The sequence below is a fragment of the Colobus angolensis genome, unplaced genomic scaffold (genome assembly GCF_000951035.1).
Source record: "Colobus angolensis palliatus isolate OR3802 unplaced genomic scaffold, Cang.pa_1.0 Scaffold253, whole genome shotgun sequence".
In the NCBI taxonomy this organism is placed as follows: domain Eukaryota; kingdom Metazoa; phylum Chordata; class Mammalia; order Primates; family Cercopithecidae; genus Colobus; species Colobus angolensis.
The window spans coordinates 3,413,537-3,435,798 of NW_012115744.1; the positions used below are offsets into that span (position 1 = coordinate 3,413,537).

The 22,262-nt window shown below is 48.4% G+C and overlaps 1 protein-coding gene across 1 annotated transcript in view; it reads right to left on the reverse strand.

Annotated features, from left to right (window-relative positions):
* Positions 1-22,262, reverse strand: part of TNS3 (tensin 3) — a 321,347-nt gene that overhangs the window by 122,159 nt on the left and 176,926 nt on the right. Inside the window, exons 14-16 of the mRNA XM_011946796.1 lie at positions 13,657-13,786; positions 13,266-13,331; positions 9,359-9,463 (exon numbers count right to left, since the gene is read on the reverse strand). Of these exons, the coding sequence (XP_011802186.1) occupies positions 9,359-9,463; positions 13,266-13,331; positions 13,657-13,786 (301 nt within the window). The remainder of the gene's footprint in view (positions 1-9,358; positions 9,464-13,265; positions 13,332-13,656; positions 13,787-22,262) is intronic.

The window sequence follows — 22,262 nt, forward strand, 5'->3', positions numbered from 1 at the left end:
AAAAAAAAAAAAAAAAAAAGAAGAATAAGGACCAAACCCTCACTACACCGGAGTTTACACACACACTGCTGCTCACGCTGGGTGTGGGAAGCTTGGTGGCTCAGGATCCCAGGGAGACTGTAGGGATGGAGCCCTCTTCCAGATTCATGTCTCAGGGAATCCACCAGCAGAAGAACAGTCAAGGTTGTAGTCCCCATAGGTGGGAATTAGAGTCCAAAGATCTGCAGCTTTGGGGAAGGAATGCAGGGCAGGGCATGAATCATTGCATGCATGTTGGTTAAGTGGGCAGGGTCACCAAAGAGCGGTGGAGATACTGACCACAAATAGCAGAGGAAAGTGAAAAGAGATTAAGAAGCACAGCTCCACTGGACTCTAAGAAGACACAGTAGGCCAGGCGCGGTGGCTCACACCTGTAATCCCAACACTTTGGGAGGCCCAGGTGGGCAGATCACCTCAGGTCAGGAGATCGAGAGCAGCCTGGCCAACACAGTGAAAACTCCACCTCTACTAAAAATAGAAAAAGTAGCTGGGCATGGTGCAGGCACCTGTAGTCCCAGCTACTCAGGAGGCTGAGGCAGGGAGAACTGCTTGAACCTGGGAGGTGGAGGTTGCAGTGAGCCAAGATTGAGTCGCTGCACTCCAGCCTGGGTGACAGAGTGAGACTCCCTCTCAAAGAAAGAAAAAAGAAGAAGAGAAGAAGAGAAGAAGAAGAAAGAAGGAAGAAGGAAGAAGGAAGAAGAAGAAAGAAGAAAGAAGAAGAAAACGACGACACAGTAACTGCAGTAATACAAACAAGCTGTCCACCTTCTAGACCCCTGTCTGCACGCACAGGACACCTCATCCAGTGGGATATTGGGTGTATCCTTCCTCCCAGGAAGCAGAGGAGGCCCAAGGTTTGTGTGCCGACTGGGGGTTGGAGGGACGCTGAGGACCCAGGACGAATCCAGCCAACTCTGAGCACCTCTTTCACCGTCCCAGGGGGTGACACTACTTAACTCTTAATGCCACTCTTGTGGGCTGATTTCTGCAAACGTGACAGGACAACATATAACTTGAGCCAATTCCTCTGATTCCTATCAGATTCAAAAAGTAATGAGCACTTAATGAGATGGTGGCTCAGGGCCTGGAAGAACTCTTTTCACTGCCCCCAATGCAACCCTCACTCTTCTGATGGAGTGTATCATTGAAAGTAACCCCCACACAACTTGATCCTGGTTGTAACAGAGGGTAGGCTTCTCATACTTCAGACAGGAGGAAGCCGGTGCCCCCAGGCCACTCTCTCAGGTGACATTCAGGAGGACTTGCTGTTTGGTCTGTGATCACACCTGCAAGGAGGTCCTTTGGTGTTTGTGGGTTGGAGGCTTGCAGCCTCAATTCATAATCAAGGGATGCAGAGGGAGGAAATCTCAGGCTCAGAACAGGACTACACGCCCATCTGGCCCATTTCTGTCTCAAACAACTTCAGTTGCCTGATGACAGCTGCTTTTCACTGGAGCTATCTAAGCAAGCAATGCTTAGAAAAGCCTGGTTTGGGGGCAAGACCTAAAGAAATATTCTTCTGCCTGGTGGAGAGTCAAGTCTCACAGGGTGGCTGAACACCATGCAAAGTGCCCTGGAACAGCTCTGGATGTTGGGGGGCAGCACCCCATCTGGCCAACAAGAACCCAAGCTGCAGACACAAGGCACTGTGTGTACCTAAGCACTCAGCAAAGAGCAGAGCCAGGACTGAAGGATCTGTCAGGTGCCATCGGCCCCCTCCTCCACTAAGTTGTCAAAGCTTCCTTCACTTTACCAAGTCTTAAAACCCAACAGTGTCTGGGGAGGAAAGTTTTCAAATCCATTTTCAAAGTGGCAACACTTGAACGGTCTCAGCTTGATCTGGCACTTCCCAGGCAGCTCTGCACACTGCGGCCAGCACTTCCTCAGCCAACATGTCCTCATGGTAGCCCGTTCCTGGAACTCGGAACAGCTTTCTGAGAACCTGGTATGGCCACTTCAGAACTGTGTCTTATCGCGAAGGTTGCAGACAAATGTGAATCTCCTCAGTCTGCTCGCTCTAGCAGCCCCATGGGAGCCCCAAAGCCTGGACTCCGGAAATGTTCATCAAGGCATCCACTTAAAGTGGCAAAGCCCAGGCCTGGCAATGCCATGGCCCTCATCCTCCACACTCTTGGAAGACACAGATGAAAACTCAGCAGCGTTTGAGCTGCACTCAGAAAGTCGCAAGTCAAGGCAAGGAATCAAGGACAAGAGTGACAGAGCCAGCCTTCATGTCCAACCCTCAGCCATTCTTGAAGCTTCCCTGCTGCTCAACTCTTCCTCTAAATCTGTTGTAGAGTCTTACTCATCTGTCTCCTAAATACCTGAAAGCCCCTACTCTCCTTCACCAGAGCCACACCCAAGTCCAGGCCTCCGTCAGTTCTTAGCTGGGGAGTCCAGAAGCCCATTCTCTACTCTCCTTCCTCTCCAGACTCTGCCTCCCCCAGGGCGTCCTCCAGTCCCTTTGTTATCTTTCTGTATCCTCCAGTCATGTGGCTCCTGGGATCCTCACTGTCACCCTGCAAAGGAGCCAGGCTTGGGAAAGGAAGCTGAGGTTCCCCGATCTCACGATCCATCACACATAGCACCTGTTACTTCCTCCTGCACACCAGCCAGGCAGAACACACTTCCACCTCGTGAATATGTCCTGCTCACCTATGCCCCATGCCCAGGCCTAGGCATACTTTGTCTGCATTTCCTACCTGCAAGGGCTGTCCTCTTCATGAAATCTCCCTGGATTGCACAGGCAAAGTGATTGTTTCTCTTCAATTCTTTCCTAATTCCTGGTATACTCCAATTATGGTACACGGTGCACCCCGTGGCAATCACTGATGTATATCTGCGTCTTCCCAATTAAAGAGTCTGCTCTGTTTCTTCCTGCACCCACCCCAGCATCAGAACCATGGCAATTCCCAAGAAAATATGAGATGCATGAGTATGACAAATGGTGTGTACGATACCAAAAATCTCAGAGTTGGAGGGAGGTATCTTTAGAGTCATCCAATTAAAACAGGCCACTTTACCGACTGGGAAAGTGAAAGAGAACGTGGTTTATGAGAACAAGTATCCTGATGGGGAGTGTGGCCACTGACACGGATGCTCCAGAGACGTCCAGCAAGGAAAATGAGATGTTCTCCATGGGGCTCAGCAACATGGGGGTCCAGGGCTTTGCAGAGCCTCCCTGAAGACTGCTGTGGGGAGAATCCTGTCTGGAGGGGCTGAGGCCAAATGGTGGGGAGAAAAACGAAGTGAGGGCATTTTTCATCTCTCTGAGCCATGGAGAGGAGGGAGTGATGGGATCTGTCTACACACTGCATTCTTGGTGGTGACATTACAAATCCAGGGACACATATGCTGCTGTGGGCATTCCCTTAGACCATCAGAGCAAGTCTGATCCTGAAAGGGCAGGTGCATCCTACTAGGGTAAGAAATACCCCCACCCATAGCCCTCTTGTGTGACGAGGAGGTGGGGCACCTAGTGAGACTCAGCCCAGTCTCACTGAGTCTCAAAGAGGAAAGTCAAGGGTATGAGCCCTGTCCTGCACGGTCTCGAGCACAGGACACACTCGGAGCCACAGCTGCCATCGCTGACAGTGTACAACACCAGAAGGCTACCAGGGTCCCTGGCCGGTTCCTAGCTTTTGATTTCTCTTTGGATCTGCTCTCTTTATCTCTAAAATGGGCCCACAGGCTCTCTCGAGGATTAAGATATCATAGTGAGGCTTCCGGCAGGCTGCCACACTGTGTACTGCGAGACATTCTTCCCCCTCCTCAGGGACAGCAACCACCCCAGGGAACGCTGACACGACCACCGTCCCCCGCGGCCACCACCTGCCAGGACCACAGACCCATGGGGGAGACCAGGACCACGTGCTCCTCTCTGTGCTGAAGACAGGGCATTTGTAATCATTTGCCCACATTGGAAAGGATTCAAGGCCGGCTCCTTTCTGAGCATAGAAGCAGAATGTGCACTCACACATCAAAGCAGACACTCCCCTAACGCAGGCCCAGACTGAAGGCAGCTGTGGAGGGCTCCATTCCAGGACAGCAACCACTTCTAGAGATAAATGTGGCTTAAGTCAACATTTTTGGGGTTTTTTAACCAGGCAAGGGCAGGGATAGAAAAGGCAGGGGCGGGGGTAGAAAAGAGAGTGCCGCAATACATCATTTTCCCAGCTAAAAGAGAATGTTTCAGAGGCTGCCAAACCTTAACTCCTCAAAGCATTGGACAGCTCGGAAGACTAAAGACCTGGTGGGAATGCGGCTGGGACTCCGCCTTCCACCCGCCAGGCGGTGTCCAGTCTAGGGACCCGAGCCAGGCACTGCTGACCGCAGGGAAGAGCGAAGCCTGCCTGGAGTAAGAGCTCACCAATGCAGCAGACCGGCCTCCATGCCAAAGAGGGGCTGAGGAGGGCTGCAGAGTGGAAAAGAGGAGGGAAATTCAGCAAGGATGAGTTTTCTATCCAAAAGTGACTACTCTTTCTGGGGAACACCTTCTCAAAAGGACCCAAGCCTGGGAATTCTGCAGAGCTTTGGTGGCAGAGGTGGTGGTGGCAGCCTCGTGTCTCGTAGGGAGAACTTGGAAACCCTGCAGGAGTGCAGCAATAAGATCAAATGCACTTTGGAAGCCCCTCTAAGGGAATCCAGCATGCTCAGTAAGAAGGACATGGGAAGAAAAGTTTAAAGATGTGCACAGATGCTCAAGGAGGTGGGTTAAGTGAAAAACTCAGGCTATAAAACAATGCACAGGCTGATCTTATTATGAGAAATGACATGGTACTTAGAAATCATGCCGAAAATACACCAGTGATGAGTGCTTCATCTCTAGATGGTAAGACGGGGGTAATTATTCCTTCTTTCTTTTTGATAATTTACATCTTCAAAAAAATATTGATACAAGCTTAAATGTATGTATAAAGAAAGAGAAGCATTAAATTCACTCCATTGAATCAGGCACCCCAGACACGCCAGACAGCACGTGGGGATGGAGGGGATTCAGGAGGAGAGGATGCAGATCTGAGGAAAGGCACTGTGCTTGTCTGTAACTCAGGAGCTGGAATTCTCAGGAATGCTCAGGCAGTGGTTCAAGGGAAGGTTGCTGAGATCCAGTTTTGGGAGACGACTCAGATTCCGTGTGGTGGGTTCTGGGCTAAGCATCCGGATAACAGTCCTGAGCTCACGCTTAGTCCTCCCCTGTCCCTCCACCTCCCTGGGGGTGCTCATGGGCTTCAGATATCATTGAGGCTGCAAGGGATGAACCAGGCGCTGGGAGGAGGCTGCACTCTCATCCACTATATCCATGAGGAGTCTGAGCGTGACTCTGCCCATAAAGGGGGTCTCTGCTCTTTTATAAAGCCTGGAAGCCCTCTGAGAACATGATCCCCAGAGCCCCTTCCACTCCTCTTCTGTAACTGATCCTCTTGGTGTCTGCTGGGCAGACATAGCCACTGTCTCATGACAATGAGCACTGACTCCAAGCTCTCAGCTGCTGACCCCTTAGGGAGCCAACAGAAGCGTCTGTGTCCCTGAAGTGGGCATCTGTCACTGTCCGGGCTCCATACCCATCTCCTCTTCCTCGGGGATGACGCTTGCATTTTCCCCTGGGAAACTGGCCTTCTTCCCTCCATGTGTGCAGCCTGGGTGTGATGCTCTGCCCACCCAGCACTAGCTCAGCCCATGACCCAAGTAATGCCATGTAGTGTCTGTTTTCCAGGAATATGAACATAAGCAGAGCGACGCAGGGCTGAGCGATGGAGCCTGTTATCCTAGTGCTGGTCCCTGCAAAGGGTCCCTGGGGGTGGCCACCCAGACCACAGAACAACTTTCAGTGGCACTGTCCCTTGAAAACCTCCACCAGCTGGATGGCTCTGCTTTTGACTCTGTAAGCTCTTCCATGGCCTTCCAAAAAATTCCTTTATTCCCCCCAAATTTCCTGAAGTTGATTTAAAAAGATCATTTATCAGTGAAAAAAAAAACTGACACAATTCCAAGGGTTCAGAGCAGTGCCCACCTTTTGGATACTCAGGGGACAAGCACTGGGGACCCTGAAATATGTGCAACAGAAGTAGCAGCAGCGACAGAACAAGTGAGCAGGGCCAGGAAAACCTGTGAGACAGCCAGGTAGGATGATTTTCATACAACATGCTTCATTCTTCAACAGCCCCTTAAGTGCCCTGTTTCCTTGGAGCAAGGTCAGTCTGTGGAAAAGCAAAGATTTAAAGTGTAGAAGCATGAACTTTCTGACCCACTCCACTTACTGCACAGGAAAGCCGTGAATCTGGCTGCAAAGTGCACCTGGCTGCCTTGGTGCCCTATCTGACTCCTTGCCCACCTGTCTGGGAACCACTGTCTCCCAGGTGTCCTCCCCACTCTGCCCTGTTTCTTCTCAGTTTCTTTCCAGGATTCCTGTGCACCCACTCCCAATTGGCTCCATCCCTTGCATGGCAATGCCAGACCTTCTCTACTCGCCCCTAGACCCAACTCTTGGTGACAGAGTCCCGAATGGATGCCTAGACCATCACTTGCATGGCTCCAGCACCTCCAACCACACAGTCCACAGCAATCTCCCACCTGCTCATACCACTGGCTCAGAAGATGTTGAATGAAAAATACACCAATGGGATTTGTGATTTGTCATGTCAGGGCCTTAGATATTTGAAGTTCAAATTGCTTCTCTAATCATTCATTCAAGAAACACGCATTGAGTATCTGCTACGGACTGAACATTTGTGTCCTCTAAGATTCATACGACAAAACTTAATCCCCAGTGTGATGGTATTAGGAGGCCGGACCTCTGGACGGTGCTCAGAGCATGACGATGGAGCCCCCGTAAGTGGGATTGATGCTCTCAGAAAGGAGGCCCCAAGGAGCTCCTTCTCCTCACCACCACGTGGAGACACAAGAAGGCAGGAGTCGGCAACCAGATGACAGCCCTCACCAGAATCCGCCAGGCTGGCTGCCTGATCTTGGACTTCCCAGCTTCTCAAAGTAGGAGAAATACATGTTTGTTGTTTAAGGCACCCAGGTTACGGTCATCTGTTAAGGCAGCGTGAATGGGCTGAGAGGGCCTTGAAGTAAAGAAGTACTTCCCTCTGCATCTTCAGGAGACACTGCGGTGTTTGAGAGTGTTTAAGACTGAATTCTGTCTATTTCACCCAGTGATAACGGCAAGTCCAGTCCTCCACAACGTAACGTATGGATCTCTACACACACGCTCACATACATACTTCCACAGATTCTCTGTAAAGTTTCATGTAACCCCTAAAAGGTGGTGAACACTCAACTGATCTTCTGTCTATATGTTTTCTACATAAAATCAACGTGGGTCCATCACCTGTGAGTGACATGGCCGCAGGCGCCCAGCTTTCAGCTCCCTGGTTGTGACATGGGAAGAATAAAGCCTGCCCCGCAGGCAGGTCACAGGCTCAGCTGGGAGCCAGTTTGGAGACAAGAGCGGGGCACCCATGGAGGGGCTGAGCACAGAGCTGCCCTCCAGAGCACGCTCCTCACAGGAGCTGGGGCTCCTCCACACTGTCCACCGGACTTCACTGCTCCCCTCTTGCGGCATCGGCACAGAGACCACCCACCAGTGTTTTAGAACCCCTGCCTCCCTCATGGTCAGTAACCCCCCAGGCTCACCCCTCCCTCGGCAAGCAAGGAACCTCCCAGCATCATGAGAATATCCTTTTCACAACTTGCCTCCTGGTCTCCAGGAGACTCGGCACAGCTGCTGATTCATCGCCTCACAACAGAGCCCTGCTCACTGGCTCCCATGCAGCAAGGGACCTCTCTAGTCAAATCCACTCGCCTCAGCCTGGAATTTAGGATGCTGAGTCAGCTGTCCTCAGAGTCCCCACCCAGCTCTCCAAATTAGCCCCTTTCCCCATCTCGCCTTGCACTGATTATTTACACACTTCACCAACCACCGCTTTACCCTTCTCTCCTCCAGTGGAAAACATTACCGTGTGATGGACAGAATATAGCTATGCAGATGCGAAGAGAAGTAACTGGAAAAAGAGCTCTGTGATCAAAAGTTTGATACCTGTTGTTTGATAAATCTCAGGGCTTTAAGATTCCAGTGTGCACTGTGATCTTTTGAGAGACAATGTATCGCTTTCCAAGAGTTTTCAGCTACATTTCTTTTAATGTGCTGGTTATCTGGAAGGACTGACGTGCCGAGTAATTCACACCAGCAAAGAACACTCTGTTTACTTTAGAGGCCAGAGCCAGGCTCTCCCTGTCACAACAACTTGCCCACTAGCCCCAGATTTCATCTGTGTTTTAATGCCCTTACTATCAATATTCCATCTGTGGGTCTCCACCTCTGGTACAGGTGTATTTGGGTTGCAACAATTCCTTGAGTTGAAATTCCATCCCACAAGGCCTATGAAGGAGCAAGCTTCTCCCCAGAAGAACAGAGAGGAGCCGTGTGCTGCCCTGGGACACACAATTGGTGTTCTTTCTCACTGACCACAGACACCACCTTCCTGGAGTCACGGGAAGCTCCGCGATCCACAAAGATGGGGCGCTACTGCGGTTCTTTCCACAACACTTGCTTTTAGCTATTTTACATCTGGATGTAACTAATCTGACAAAAAGTGTTTTAATTTCTTTCCCAAACCAAGACTGATTCTCAGTCAGTGGTTGAAAAAGACAAGAGATCAGCATGACATGCCAGGAAAAGCCTTAATTCCCCTCCTTTGAAATCAGCCTCCAGTTGTGTCTTGTGGAGATTCCAGCACACAGCTGCCTCTTCCTTCCTTTCCTCCTTCACACTCCTAGCTGTGATCCAATGTGCATATTCCACAGGTGAACAGAGGACATGTTTGGATCAGATGGTCTCATGAAAATGAGATTTAAATGATACAGTCATAAATCAGGAACACTAGACTAACAAGCAAACAGAAATTAAAACAAGATGTCTGTTGAATGTGGGGCCGTACAACAGTAGCTAGGTTGGCTGTGGTCAGCGCTCGGCATCCCCACATGCAAACAGGAAGGGAAGGAAGAAGGGGGAACGGTCTCTGGCATTATACATACACACAAGTTCAGGCCAAGGAGCTCGTGGATATAACTTCACTGACAGCTCATCCACCCGTTACAGCTTCACAAAAAGCCCTGACCCAAACTCACCATGCCTTATTCTCATGAAGACCCTCAAAACTCACAACTGTGTCACACAAAGGTGTGATTCTGGACCTCTGAGAAAAGAGGGGGATTTTCCTCTTCTGAGCAGACTGCAAAATACTTCAGATCTTTCAGTGGGCTGTCTTCCCTGTGCTCTCTCCTCTATAACTGCACACAAGATGACCACACGCACCTTCTCCATCTGCACTGAGGTTCTCGTACGAGTCCCAGCGTATCAGTGGGTCTGCTGTGTTGTAGTCCACAATCACGCCATGGTCGTTGTACAAGTGTTCGGACCCTGCACAGGGCACAGGCAGCAACATTAATCCGAGTGAAACCCATCACCTCCGTCCATCTGACTCTACCATAAGGGCAGGTGAGCAGCCTGGCTTGAGCAGGAGAGAGAAGCCTCTCCATTCTCCACCCTCCCGCCAGGAGCCACGACAGTAATCAGAGAATGTGGAGGGTTTTCCACAAATAGAACCATAGTTAAAACCACTAGGGGGAAGGGGGAAGTAAGCACTGATCTTTCGTCCACCGTGTACCAGGCTTGGACACTTCTGCAAAACAGGAGTCTTCAGACCACCTCACTGATGAGGACACAGACGCCTGGTAAGCTGTCTCTGAGCCTCAGAGCCCACAGATTTGAATCCAGGCTCCAGGCCCCTAGGTCCACACTCCTCCCTTCAAGTCTTTCTAAGAATACCAAGGGGATTTTTAACACACAAGCCATGTATTTAAAGGTTTTTGCCTAAATCGTTGACAATGAACACAGAAAAAGCATGAATATTTGCACAACTATTAAAAAGGGAAACAAAACTCCCATGCATGTGGATCTTGGTGATGGATCTGGACAATTCACCTTGATGATAAAGGGATTGGTTTCTTTTGAAATATATGTTTTACGGGAAAAATTTGTTTTGCAGATAATACTTGCAGCCTACTGTACTTCTAATTCTCTTTTTAAAATGCTAGTTACTTTGGGGTTAATGATGAAATCATGATGGAAATTTAAAAATTCCTTGACATGAATGATAATAGTGACACAAGTTACCAAAACCTCTGGGATACAGCAAAGCCAGTGCTAAGAGGAAAGTTTATAGTATTAAATGCCTACATCAAAAAGTCTGAAAGATCACATATTGACAACCTAATGTCAAGCCTCAAGGAACTAGAGAAGCAAGAATAAACTAAACTCAAAGCTAGCAGAAGAAAATAAAAAAACAAAAATCAGTGTAGAACTAAATGAAATTGAAACAAAATACAAAAGATCAATGAAACAAAAAGCTGGTTTTTTGAAAAGATAAACAAAATTGATAGACCTTTAGCTAGATTAACCAAGAAGAGAGAAAATTCAATAAATTCAATTAGAAATGAAACTGGAAACATTACAACCAGCATGAAAGATCATTCAAGACTATTATGAGCACCTTTATGTATATAAACTAGAAAATTGAGAGAAATTTGGTCAATTCCTAGACACAGACAACCCTCCTCGATTAAATCAGGAAGAAATAGAAACCCCGAACAGACTAATAACAAGCAGTGAAAATGAATCAATAATGGTTTTTAATGCCAATAAAAAAGAGCCCAGGGCCAGATGGATTCACAGCTGAACTCTACCATCCATTCAAAGAAGAATTGGTGCCAATCCTACTGAACAATTTCAAAAGACTGAGAAAGAGGAATCATCCCTAACTAACTCATTCTATGAAGCCAGTATCACCCTGATACCAAAGCCAGGAAATAATACAACAACAACAAAAAAGAAAACTGGGCCGGGCACGGTGGCTCAAGCCTGTAATCCCAGCACTTTGGGAGGCCGAGACGGGCGGATCACGAGGTCAGGAGATCGAGACCATCCTGGAGAACACGGTGAAACCCCATCTCTACTAAAAAAATACAAAAAACTAGCCGGGCGAGGTGGCGGGCGCCTGTAGTCCCAGCTACTCAGGAGGCTGAGGCAGGAGAACGGCGTAAACCCGGGAGGTGGAGCTTGCAGTGAGCTGAGATCTGGCCAGTGCACTCCAGCTCGGGCGACAGAGCAAGACTCCGTCTCCAAAAAAAAAAAAAAAAGAAAACCACAGGCCAATATCCCTGATTGATGAACATAGATGCAAAAATCTTCAACAAACAAATATTAGCTAACTGAATCTAACAGCACATTAAAAAGAAAATACACCATGATCAAGTGGATTTCATCGCAGGAAAGCAGGGATGATTTAGAACATATAGAAGTCAATAAATGTGATGCACCACATAAACAGAATTAAAAACAAAAACCATATGTCATTTCAGTAGATACAAAAAAGGCATTCGATAAAATCTAGCATCACTTTATGATAAAAACACCCAACAAACTAGGCGTAGAAGGCACTTACCTTGAAATAATAAAAGCCACATATGACAAACCCACAGCTTATGTCATGCTGAATGGGGAAAGGTTGAAAGCACTCCCCTTGAGAAGTGGAACAAGACAAAGATGCCCACTTTCACCACTTCTATTCAACATAGTACTGGAACAGTACTGCCAGAGCAATCAGCTAAGAGAAAGAAATAAAGAGCACCCAAATTGGAAAACAGGAATTAAAACTGTTGCTATTTGCCAGTGATATGATCATATACCTAGAAAACACTAAAGACTCCTCCAAAAGACTTCTAGATTTGATAAACGAATTCAGTAAAGTATGAGGTTTCAAAATCAATGCACACATATCAGTAGCACTGCTATACACCAACAATGACCAAACTGACAATGAAATTAAGAACTCAATTCTTTTTACAACAGCTGAAAAAAAAAAAAAAAAACTAGAAATATACTTAACCAAAAGGTGAAAGATCTATTCAAGGAGAACTACAAAACACTGCTGAAAGAAATCAGAAACGACACAAGCAAATGGAAACACATCCCATGCTCATGGATTGGAAGAATCAATATACTGAAAATGACCATACTGTCCAAAGCAATCTACAGATTCATTGCAATTCCTATCAAAATACTAATATCATTTTTCACAAAATTAGAAAAAAAAAATCCTAAAATTCATATGGAACCAAAAAGGGGCCCAAATGGCCAAAGCAATCCTAAAAATAAAACATAAAAAAATCTGAAGGCATCACATTATTGGAATTCAAACTATACTACAAGGCTACAGTTACCAAAACATCATGATATAAAAGTAGACACACAGATCAATGGAACAGAAGAGAGAATCCAGAAATACAACTGACTACAACTGATTGATCTTCAACAAAGCATACAAAAACATAAATTGGGGAAAGAATATCCTATTTAACAAATGGTGCTGGGAAAACTGGCTAGCCACATGTAGAAGAGTAAGACTGGATCCCCATTTCTCACCTTATATTTTGAAAATCAACTCAAGATGGATCCAAGATTTAAATCTAAGACCTGAAACCATAAAAAGTTTAGAAGACCACATAGTTGAAAAACTCTTTTGGACATTTGCCTAGGCAAATAATTAATGACTAAGACCTCAAAAGCAAATGCAACAGAACAAAAATAAGTAAATGGGACCTAATTAAACTAAAAAGCTTCTGTACCACAAAAGAAATAATCATCAGAGTAAACAGAACCCACGGAGTGAGACAGAATATTTGCAAACTATGCATCTGACAAAGCACTAATATCTAATATCTACAAGGAAGTCGAACAAATCCTCAAGAAAAAAAAACAAATAATCCCATCAAAAAGTGGGCAAATGATATGAACAGACATTTTTCAAAACATATACAAATAGCCAACAAACATATGAAAAAATCACTAACCACCAGGGAAATGCAAATTAAAACCACAATGCAATACCACCTTACTCCTGCAAGAATGGCCAGTCATGCCCGAGGCTCTCCTGGCAGAGACTTGCCCTCACTGTGGGCAAGTCACACCACTTCTGGGGCTTACTGACACAAGTGGGCCTTCTTGTTCCACTATCCAATATCCTATATTTAAATAAAATCAATTACAGAAGTCTCCAAATATGTGCAAAGGCAGGAGACTAGTACTGTAGCCCCAGCATAGCCATCATGTACCTTCCATCTGTGTCAACAAGGACCTCCCAGTGTTCCACCAAGCTACCCACCTTGAATCTTCTCAGGCGTGGCAGAGAAGACTAATTCAACCTTCCCATAGTCAGGAAAACGGTCATCTGAAAAAACAATGTATTTTAACACATTTGTGGAGATGATTAACCAGAAAAGTATGAATTGACTTTGTCCTTTATTGTAACCAGTACAGCACCACTCCCAAATCTGCAATAAAGATGGCCCATGATACAGAAAGTATAGGCAGTATCATTGGTTATCCATAATTTTTTCCCCCAGAGATCAATGATCACTTTCTCCTAATTTGGGAACAATTCTGTCAGTAGGCTGCATTTTGGAAAGGGGGGTAGAGAGGATAGTGAAAGAATCAACCAAGGAGGTTCAACCACAGCTGCCCACAAGCACAGGGCTGCCAGTTCCGTGCCTCACCTTTGCTGGCATTGTCCAGATCCTCCTTCCCAAACACCAGCCCGTAGCCCTGCACAGCCCCAGTGTGAAACTGCAGGCGGAAAATGACGTCACGGGTGGCTGAGCGGTATTTCTTGTGGTAGCATTTCACCTGGGTTAGAGAGAAAAAACAAAACAAAGCAGCTGCAGCGGGGACACACGTTCCCAGCAAGGAACACACTCTGCGGAGGGTGGCACAGCAGGGCCTCCCCTCTGGACTCTGGTTGGGAGTTCACGCTTTGGAATGGAACTCCAGCCCTGGACAAAGGCGCCTGCAGACAGCTGGGCTGCAGGCAGAGGCACCACACTGTTGCTGCTAGGTGCAGGGCTCACCTGGAGGCTTCAGTGTGTTCCCTGTGCTGCTCCTGTGGAACCACAGCCTGAACACCACCATCGCTAGTCCTCAGAGAGGCCACACCTAAACCCTTTCAGACCGCAAGACTGTGCCCTGTTTTGGAACACATCTGAAAAATGAAATTCCGTGGTCTCTTTTTTTTCTAGGCTTTAACAACTGATTGTGATAGCTTTTCTTTGATCTCAGCGCTCCATGTTGCAACTTAAAGCTTTTTGTTTTCCAAAAAGAAGCAGCTGGTCATTACTGTGTGTACTATGCTAAATGACTATGTGCATGCTGTAATTTAGAGACAGAGACACAAAGGAGGAGGAAGGCAGAGAGGGAGACAGAGAGGGTGTTGGCATTTAGCTTCCCATGACTGGCTGTCCAGAGGTCCTGTTGGGGGTCATGTGAGACAAGTGTTCAGAATCACCCTGATGTGATTTGAACTCAAGTTGGGGTTCATGAGGTCCCCAGGGTGCAGCTCAAGCACCCTAAATGATTGTGCCAATGAGTCAAAGGGTAGAGCCCCTCCTTGCAGATGCTTGGCATGTGTGGAATGGTGGGCAGAGCAGAAGGCTGCGTGTCCTGACCTGCCTTTATAACTGGGGACCACCTGCTTCTTGTGACCGTGCACAGCACTGGCATCACTGGGAGGGTTCTCAGGCCACAGACAGGGGAGCTGCAGGACAGGGACACCCCTCACTCAGAGAACAGGAGCAGGACCACCAGGTAGTGGCACTTTCCCAAATCCCCAGAGGGTCGAAGGCCCTGGACAGGCTAGATTCCGCTCTCAGATCAAACCGTGCACAGACGGGCACCTCCCCCACCACAAGGCTGTGGGGTAGTGACTACCAGAGACAGACACGTTCCCATAAGAGAGACTTTTCTTGGAGAAAGATGGCTTTACAATATCACATGCCTCACAACAGTAAATGACAAGCCACCATAGCAGGTATGATCCGGACCAGCATGCAGGAGAACACGGCAGGGAGGGCTCTGTCTTCCCTAAGCAGACAAACGTCCACCAGAGGAACAAAAAGCCCAGAAGCCCAGCCCAGGAGGCAGGGAGCTGTGACTCCAGGCAGAATCAGAAGATGTTTACCTTTGTGCTATCTGCAAGGAAAGGGAGGGATAAATAAACCAAAAAATATAATTAAGACTGTGGAAGGATGTTCCCTGTTGACAAACACGACTGGGTCTCCCTTGCACAGCCTGGCGCTGGCCAGGGGTGCTGTAAACATGGGGCTCAGACCCAGGCCTCACCTCCAGGGGCCCAGGAACCAGGGCATTTGCAACTAGAGAACTGGAATTGTGAAGAATTGTTGCCTCAATTTGCTTTCCAACAGCCAATGGCACATTGGCCACAAATCTACCACCTCTGTCTGAGACTGATTTCTCAGCAAGATTCAATCGAAGGCTGTCCTTGCAGGGATCCTTTCAGGATGTTCTGAGAGTATCTGGGCCCCTCCTCTGAGCTCCCCACACCCCACACTCACTACGCTGACCACCCATCAAATGCTTCAACCCAGGGCACACTATAGAGATCCCCAGAGGGAGGTCCTTCTGGCCAGGGGTAAATCCACACATGCGCCCCCATTGCTAGGGATAACAGCACCCACCTCTCCCCCTATCTGCCTTCTTCCCACTGGGTGCCTTACAAATGGGGAGTGAAAAGTGGTTAGGGAAGGGGAAAGGAAAAGAGAAGCCCCAATTCAAGCCAGTCTTGCTCTCAAATTTTATAAATATTTAAGGGAACCAGAGATTTAAAAAAATAAAAACAACAACACGATGTCAGCTGATGGCTCACGCAGTTAGAGCAGCCTGTGCTGCCATGGGTGCCAACGTCTGCCCACAGGGGCAGGAAACTCCTCAGGAGGCAGTTGTGGGCTCGGTCCCGGCAGGCGGGGAGTGTCCTCCAGGCAGAGCCGCATAAGAGGCCAACCGCAGCTCACTGTGCCCCTCCCGTCAGTACCACTCCACCCAGCACAGGGCCTCCTTCCAGACCAGGTCCCGCCCTCCCTCTCCAGGAATCCAGGATGCTCCCCCAGGTCCCCTCAATGCTCCTCACAGCAGCTACACACAAACACACTGCTCCTCCTACAGCAATCCCAGCTCCCTCCACATACCAGACGGGAGGAGAAAGCAGGCCACAGCGCCCAGGAGGTACAGAGGGGCATGAGATGGGAATCGGCCTGTTCCAAACAGGTTCCTCTCCAGGCCCCATACGATTCTCCTATTTTTCACAGCACAAGCTTTCAAATACTCCTAAGGCTCCGCAGTGAAAGAAAGAGTGGTCTATCCCACTGGCAGGGAACAACTGCTGCCTGAAATCACGTGGCCCTCCCTTCCGAGGTTTCTCCGAGTATTTTAAGGCTAACTTTGTTTGCTGGCTTGAGATCCTAACGGCCTCATGACACACACTCCCTGTTTCATATTAAACCTCTTTCCCCTTGATTAAGGGAGGTAAAAACCTCCCCCTCCAGTCCTCCAGACCAAATCATGAACTGACTCCAGCTTCTTCTGAAAGACACGGAAAACCGCAGGATTTTCCCTACCTCAGAGCTCCCAGCAACCACCGTCAACACAGCAGGTCAGATCTCGAGACAAAATCCACTCACCAACCAGGAGCCCTCCATAGTGTGCAATAATTATGCATTATCCACATCAACAAATCTTTTTAAGACCAATGGCAAGAGATCAGAATTACACTTGTAACACATAACAGAAAGAACAATCAACATGGTACTCGGTACGAGAGCCCCCAGATGCCTCCCTTTAAGATATAAAAGTAATGCAAACGTTTCGTAAAGATTAGAATGATTCAAGTCTATAATTTTCCCTTCATCCCTCGGGCTTTAATTTTATTTACCTGGGTCTCCCCAGAGTGTTTCTAGAATACGTTGATCCTTTGCCTTCAGATTTTAGAATATCTGCATTTAAAATAACAATTCAAAGACGTGCAGTCACAATTCTGCAGCATAGAAAAACGAAATGAGAAATAGCAAGCACTGCAACAAAGGCTGCGCATGCCCTGTCACTATGCTATCGTAGAGCCAACCACAAAAGTACGTGGGTGTGATGCTGACATCACAAATCGCTGGGAGCACTCAGATCTTCGGAAAGTTGCTGCCTCCTTAGACTTTACATTCTCTGACCGCAAAATGAGTATTATGATAGTGACCTGGCCTGTTACAAAGATTAAATTAGCACTACATATTAATATAAGTTGTAAATCCAATAATGATATGCTATATTTATATGAATACATTATTTAAAGGGCCTAAGCTTCTAGAGAGAGGGCACTTGGTACGCAAAAACATATGGGGTGAATGATGATCTCAATGGGAAGGCCTGCAAGCACTCTTGCTTTCTTTTAGTTTGATGAGGCAATTCAGAAACCACAGCCAAAATTTATTTTCTAATAGTGGTATAAAAATATGCCTGTGACCTTGACTGAACTGGACAAGTTGCTGGTGACCAGGAACGGAGCCCTGCCTTGACGTCATTTGCTCCTAAAGTACACCAAGTCGAAGGCAGACACATGGAATTCTCAAAGAAGTTATCCATCAATTCAGTGTTTAAAGACAGCTGATGACTTGCTTAACTTCAGGCCACAGAAGTGTATTTTTATTTCAAACTCTCCATCAACAAGAGAAAAAGCACCTTGCACCAAGAGAGTCAAGGCTTAAGGTATCAGCCCCAGGAATGCCAGCCCCCAATTCAGAAGGCAGCCCTCAAGTTCCTATCCTCCCACAATGCCAGTCGTTGTTAGGCAGCTCCTATTCAGATCTGCTTCCCCTGATTTTACTAAGCAAAAGAGCAAAACTCTCAAAGCATCCCTAACAGAAAAAAGTAACATTCTCACTCAATGCTCCACTGGTGGCCCAGGCAACTATCTACACAGGCCTCAAGGAATCTGTGAGCTCAGAGAATGAGCTACAACCACATATTTGGAGGGTAAAAAGTTAGATAGCTAAGCCTCATAGGTCAAAGACTTAGGTCAGGCAGGGCCAACACTAACCACGATTTCTTCACTTGGAGCCGAAAATGATTTCAGATGTTTGCAATATTGTAATTCATGACCTAAAGCAATTGAAAGGTGGGTAAATATTGGCTGCAAATGAAAACACAACCAAGTCCACTATGCTGAGATGACCGCATGGATTAAGACCCAGCCCAGTCTAAAAGGGAGAGGGAAAAGACAATCACAAAATAATGCTGTGATGCATCCAGCAGAGATCTGTAGAAACCTCTCCTGGGGCAGAGTCTCAGGAGAACACTTACATTTTCCCTGGCCTTATGTAAGTGCCCTCGCTAAGAAACAACCAGCAACAGCACTATTTGTTTGTGAAAACTTCTTGAGCAGGCAACACCTTTGTTTACAAGTCAGGTCACTGGAGCGAGGTTCTAGAGCCAGCAACCATGAAAACAAAATTTAAGTGGCCGTGGATTTGCCCGAGCAGGGGCAGCAAGACAAAGCATGCGTTTACAAGACCTGGACCTGAGAGACAAGACCAGGGAGGGAGCAAGCCGGATCAGGTCCCTGGAGCCCTGCCAGACTCCTTGATGGGCCCGCTGCCCACGTGAATTCCTGAGCAGGGTTACATAATGCCTCGGCTGCCCTCCCCATGGCACTGCCTGACAACGCCATATTTACTAAACCTCTCGAGGTTCTGCCCTTTTGAAAGGAGCAGGCTTAAGAATCTGACCTTTTGCAAAAGGCACATTGCAAAGACGGTACGGGTCAGGTGTGCAGCTGGGAAGGGCCAAGCAGGGATGGGCTGGCTGTGTCGAGGCGAAGGCAGATGGCAGGTCAAAGTCAGGTTTGCTGTTGCCTGCAGCAGCTCCATCTGCTAGAAACTGAGTCCAGGGAGTGGCAAGTGGGGCTCTGTTTTCCCAAGTCACTTTCCGCAGTTAGACTTGACTCTGGCCCTTCCTTCTCTGTGAACTTGACCGCTGTAATCTTTGCCAGTAAGTCCCAGTGCAGAGGCCCTCATGAGGAAAGCCAGGCAGATGTGCCTGCAGGCAAGGGAGACACGAGAACCACAGAGGGGAAATCTCAAAGAGGACAAGAGGCCTTTCGAAGGAGAAGGATGAAGGATGGCTAGCCCGCCTGGGATGCCACTTTCCGCCTTCAAAAGTACACAGACAGCCTCAGAAAACACCCAGACTGAGAGCGCCGAGACATCTGCAGTCTTCAGGGTGTAAATCTATGCACGTGCTTTCTGCTCCTTAGGATCCTCTCCAAGCCATGACTGTTGCCAAAAGAAATAAAACCACCTGCGTATCTGAACTTTACACAGAAAAGGCCCTGTAACTTCTTCCCCCACTGGAGCCTTCTCAACTTAAAGTTTGCTCGGTGAACCTGCAGCAGAGCACGTCAAGCAGTCACAGGGCAAAACTGAAGGAAGGGCAAAGTGAAGGTGCCGTGGGCATCCTGTGCCTCTGAGCATGGCAGAGTGGGTCACTGGAAGGTGGGGGGAGGCTGGAGAGGAGGAATCCGGCGCTACTCCTGCACTGCGCACCCTCAGAACACCCAGAAGAAGCGTGAACAGGAGGAGGGGATGGCTCCCGTTCTTCTCTAAGGATGCTTTGCCAATAATGAGAAATGTGCAACCACATTTTTTTCTTCCTGTGTTGTTCCCTTAGATCATTTTCAGAGGGAGTCAACAGCACTGAGATTTCTGGGCTTTGGCACAACATACACTCCAGACTCTGATGCGAGTGCTGGCACTGACACTCTGGACTCCTACTCTCCAGGTCCACCACAGATGTTAGCTCTGCTGCAAAGTCACTCCTTCTCGGACACGCTGGCAATTGTCTTTCCCACCTAACCTTCAGCTCTTGTCTCCGTGCACCTTCTGCCACGCTCAGTTCCACCTGCCCTAACTCTCTGCATGCTTATCTCCCTGGAGGACCCAGACACCCAGAAGCAGGAGCCCTGCACTGCCCACTCGTGTGTCCACCACATCCTCTCACGCAGGCCGCACGCTGAACGTTCCCAGGATAAAGGCTGGTGACAAATCACAGCCACAGGGGCCGGGCCGTCAGTGGCACCTGACTGCACTAATAATCTTACTAAACTTTCTAGAAGAGGTTTATTTAATAAACAGAGTTGTTACAGGCTGAATGGTGTCCCTCTAAAATCCATGGGTTGAAGGTTTCAGCACTTCAGCATAGGGCTGTATTTGGAGCTGGGGTCTTCATAAAGATAAATTAAAATGAGGTCACTAGGCTGGGCCCAAATGAATGATAACTGGTATCCTTGGAAGAAGAAGAGATGAGGACATAGACACACAGAGTGAAGCCCGGGTGAGGACACAGGGAGAAGATGGCTACCTCCAGGTCAAGGAGAGAGGCCTCAGGAGAAACCACCCTGCCCATACCTGGATCTCAGGCTCTCAGCCTCCAGGGCTGTGGGAGAATCACCTCTGTTGTTTAAGCTGAGACCAAAGCCCATTCTGCCATGCTTTGTGATGGCAGCCCTGGCAAAATACAACAGGAGAAAAGTATATCAGGCTTCATAGAGATATATAACCAAACAAAACCTCTTAGCTAATCACTTCTATGAACACCGCAAGGAAAAAGAACCTTCTGCGATGGAAAAGTACACTTTTCAGCTGTCACCCACATGTTCTTCCACCCATCTGAAAACACCGCAAAAAATAAGCACAGAGTGTACAAAAAAGTAAACGTAAACACAGGAAGCATGAATCAAATCATAATGCAATCCTAGAAAAATTCCATGTAAGGAATGAGCAAAGGTGAAGGAAGGAAATTATTTTATCAAACTATCTCCTGTGAAAAGATCTGGAATCTCCCATCTAACAGCATTTCTTAACTCATGGACTCATAAAACAGGGAATATTTTATGCCCCCACAGCATAAAACATTCACCTCAAGAAACTCAACACCTAAACCTGATACCTGAATTCCAGAACCTTCGCCCTTTCAAATTCTTCAGGGACGTTCGGCTTCTGCTTGGACGTGGGTGCACCAGGACATGATACACTTCACCACAGCATCATGCCCGCAACGTGCCTCCTCCAGCCAGACACACACCCACTCAACAGAGGAGCCGGCAGCAGGTATGAGGCTCGCTGTCTTAATGGTTTTCAGAGACTCTGGCTCAGCTGACTCACTGGGGATGTGGCCTCAGCCAGCCACTGATTCTCTGCCTCTGTCTGTAAGGTGGTGATGATGATGCAGCAGGCCCCTGAGGGCCCTTAGCAGTGGCGAGCCACGGCCACTCCTCATGAGTTTCTGAGGTCTACCAAGCATCGGCACCCTTCTGAGGAGCACGATGACAGACTCTGGAGTCTATGGCTAGAGAGAATCACCACCCTTGGAGCTGCAGACAGGGTGTGGATTCCAGAATATGGAGCCCAGCTTCAGGGAGAGTGCAGCACACGCCCACGAGTCGCAAGCTCAGAGCCAAACCTCTGACATGGGTGGGTGACATTAGCAAGACAGGAGAGACACGAGAGAATGATGCCGAGTATGCCCAATAGCACAGGGTCCCTGGGGCTGAATGACGGGGCGGGAGGATGAGGGGCTCCTACGTCAGGCACAGGCACTTGGGCCTCCTCCCCAGGAGAGAAACCATGGCCAGAGAGGAGCTGCAGGCTGCACCGCGCGGCGGGCAGCCCAGAGGACAGGCAGTGGTGTCCTGGGGAAGGAAGGGCCTTTGTGGGACGATCATGGTGGCTGGAGGCAGGACTCTGTGTCAAATCTGCACAGCCAATGAGATGGGGAGCAGGGCGCTGTCCAGGGTAAAGCCTGAGTTGAAAGGTCAGGGCCAGGGTGGGTGGGCAGTGTTGGATCAGCAGGGCTTGGGGACATAATGGCGGGATCAGCTGGGGCAGCATGAGGCGGCCAGCGGGTTCCAGTGGCCTAAGGGACATACAGTCTGAATGCCAAGCAGGTTAGAGCCAGCGAGGGACAGAGGACCAGGAGGAGATGGCAGGCTGGAGAATGCCAGCCCAGGGTGGCCTGGAGGCCACTGGGAAGACTTTCAAGGGCTGCAGGTGGGACACTGCAGGTGGGACGCTGAGGAAAGGAGGCCACCACCTCCTTCACTCACTCACGGCCCCTCTCCGCCCTGCCCTACCCTGTTCCTGGGCCTGCCTCAGTTATCAAGTGCCAAACCCACACCTCCACCACACCCCTTCCAAGTCCCACCCATGCCGCCCGCTCAAAGCCACATTCCAGCTACTGCCAACAGGGATGCATGTGATGTCTACTCAGACCA